Genomic DNA, 1,970 nt, shown 5'->3' with positions numbered 1-1,970 from the left:
AGATAGAAAGCTCTTTGTTTCTTTTGTTGGTTGAAATGGCCTTAGAAAAATCATGGGAAGATCAATGTAGAAAGGAGGAATGGAACAGGGATGTCTCAAAAGGCCTTCCCAGGGTCTTCTAGCAAAGAAAAGAACACTTCAACCTAATATTCCTAATGTAACCTAATGTAAGTAAAAATGTTTGGCTTCTACATAAAGTTGAAAAAGAAAAAGATAAAAGATAAAATAAAAAGGAGCGCAACTTACTTTTTGGCCCTTGTTCAACAGAACTTTTAACTGTGTGCTTATCCATTAAGAAATGAGAAATCTGATTAACTTTAGTTGGAAATAAATGCTTCATTTTGACTTCAGTCAGGCCAATATTTAAGCTGTTGCAGAAACTATTTTTAAATGCCTGGTATGTTCCCTGGGAGCTAAAAGTAGTCAGTGAACTGCTGAAATGATAATAGAAATAATATAGTAAAAAAAAAAAAAAATTGTTGAAAACAGTTGGGAGTATTTCTTTGACCTGAGTCAGATCTGTTAGAGAGACTTCTAGAGCAGCAATCTGTGGCCAGGGACTTCCTCTTTATGGTCGGTGAAGTTGGTTCCTGAAAGGCAGAGGTGGAGGTCCCTTTGCAGTAGGAACACAGTCTGTAATGTACAATGAGTCGTTGGCTACTCACTACAGGGAGGAAGCGTGCAGCTCTGCCCTCTCCAGCAGGTGTGTGCGTGTGAATGTATATGTCATATTATTTTCAAGAGAACGTTCTGCCAAGTCAATATGGAAAATAAAAACAAAATGAAAGAAGGATATTGCAGCATAAAACCAAAACAATGCTTTGCTTCCTTTTCCAGATGGATGTTTGCATTATATCATTTTTCAGTACTGAAGAGCATGGCCTTTTGCTTCAGGACAGCTTTCCATTGCCTTCATCCTACCAGGTTCTTCTGGGCATAGAGGTGCCACATTATTACTTTGCAAAAAAGGTGAGGAGATCTTTCACAATTCCTTCCCTTCAGAAGTTCAGACTTTTCACTGCATAGGGATCAAATTTAACCAAATTGAGTCTGGGGTAACTCTGAGGTAACTGTGCTGCATCACATGTAGAAATGACATAAAGATAATTCTAATGTGGGTGTACTTGGCAGTATTGTGGAAATTGTACTGAATTGGCTTTTCATGGGTATTGCAGACTGGGTGTGACGTAGAGCGTAGGAGACACAGTAATTGGCAGGGAATGCAACTGAAAAGGGATGTGAAAAAAATTCTCTTTCTACTTTATGTAGTCACCGTGCCTATTGCAAGTTAGGGGTGTGTGTGTGTGTGTCAACTTTACGTAGGCCATAAGAGGGGACATTTCCTACTAGTTTCAGCAGAAGCAACCCAATTCATTCTCGGAATTGAGCTTAATCCCCATAGAATACCGAAGAGAGCAAGAATACTCATCTTGCACTATCACCAAATGCCTACGTGCTACAAATACCAGGAATGCATGCTTTAACTTCTTAAACTTGAATATGAATCCAAAATTGTTTGCATCTTAGGTAAATAATACCATGCATACTGGAAGAAATGAAGCCTATTACCTATAGACTGGTTTTCTGGTTAAGCTCTAACCTGAGTTTCTTAGCGCCTGTTAAGATGATGATTTGCACTGCTCCCTTCTTGTAGGGGGAGCTTAACAGAGTCTGTTTACTCTATCAAGGCATTTATTTTTGTAAAATCTGCAGGAACTTAATATTAATGAGACTTCTAATCCTCTAAATCTTCTGAATAAGACAGACCAATGTGATCATGTAAATCTAGTTTCATGTAGTTTAGGAGCAGTGTTAAACAGGGAGAATGTATCTAGATGTTTTTCTATTTAATATATTTAGATTCAGAGCAGTACTTTGCAATTTAGCCCCCTTCCAAAGAACTGACTGTTGTCACCCTTCCTGTGCAGATCTAGCTTTTAGAGTTGCACTCTATTTTGCTTTCCTTTTTT

At 38.2% G+C, this 1,970-nt stretch overlaps 1 protein-coding gene across 1 annotated transcript in view; it reads left to right on the top strand.

The window, feature by feature from the left end:
* Positions 1-968, top strand: part of LOC104082762 (intraflagellar transport protein 140 homolog) — a 10,104-nt gene extending 9,136 nt beyond the window's left edge. The window contains exon 8 of the mRNA XM_009586004.1: positions 838-968. Within this exon, the coding sequence (XP_009584299.1) occupies position 838 (1 nt within the window). The 3' untranslated portion in view covers positions 839-968. The remainder of the gene's footprint in view (positions 1-837) is intronic.
* Positions 969-1,970: the final 1,002 nt, after the last annotated feature.

Source organism: Fulmarus glacialis, unplaced genomic scaffold (assembly GCF_000690835.1).
Source record: "Fulmarus glacialis isolate BGI_N327 unplaced genomic scaffold, ASM69083v1 scaffold751, whole genome shotgun sequence".
Taxonomy (NCBI): Eukaryota; Metazoa; Chordata; class Aves; order Procellariiformes; family Procellariidae; genus Fulmarus; species Fulmarus glacialis.
The sequence above is the reverse complement of the archived record's forward strand: the minus strand, read 5'-3'. Positions and strand labels throughout refer to the sequence as shown.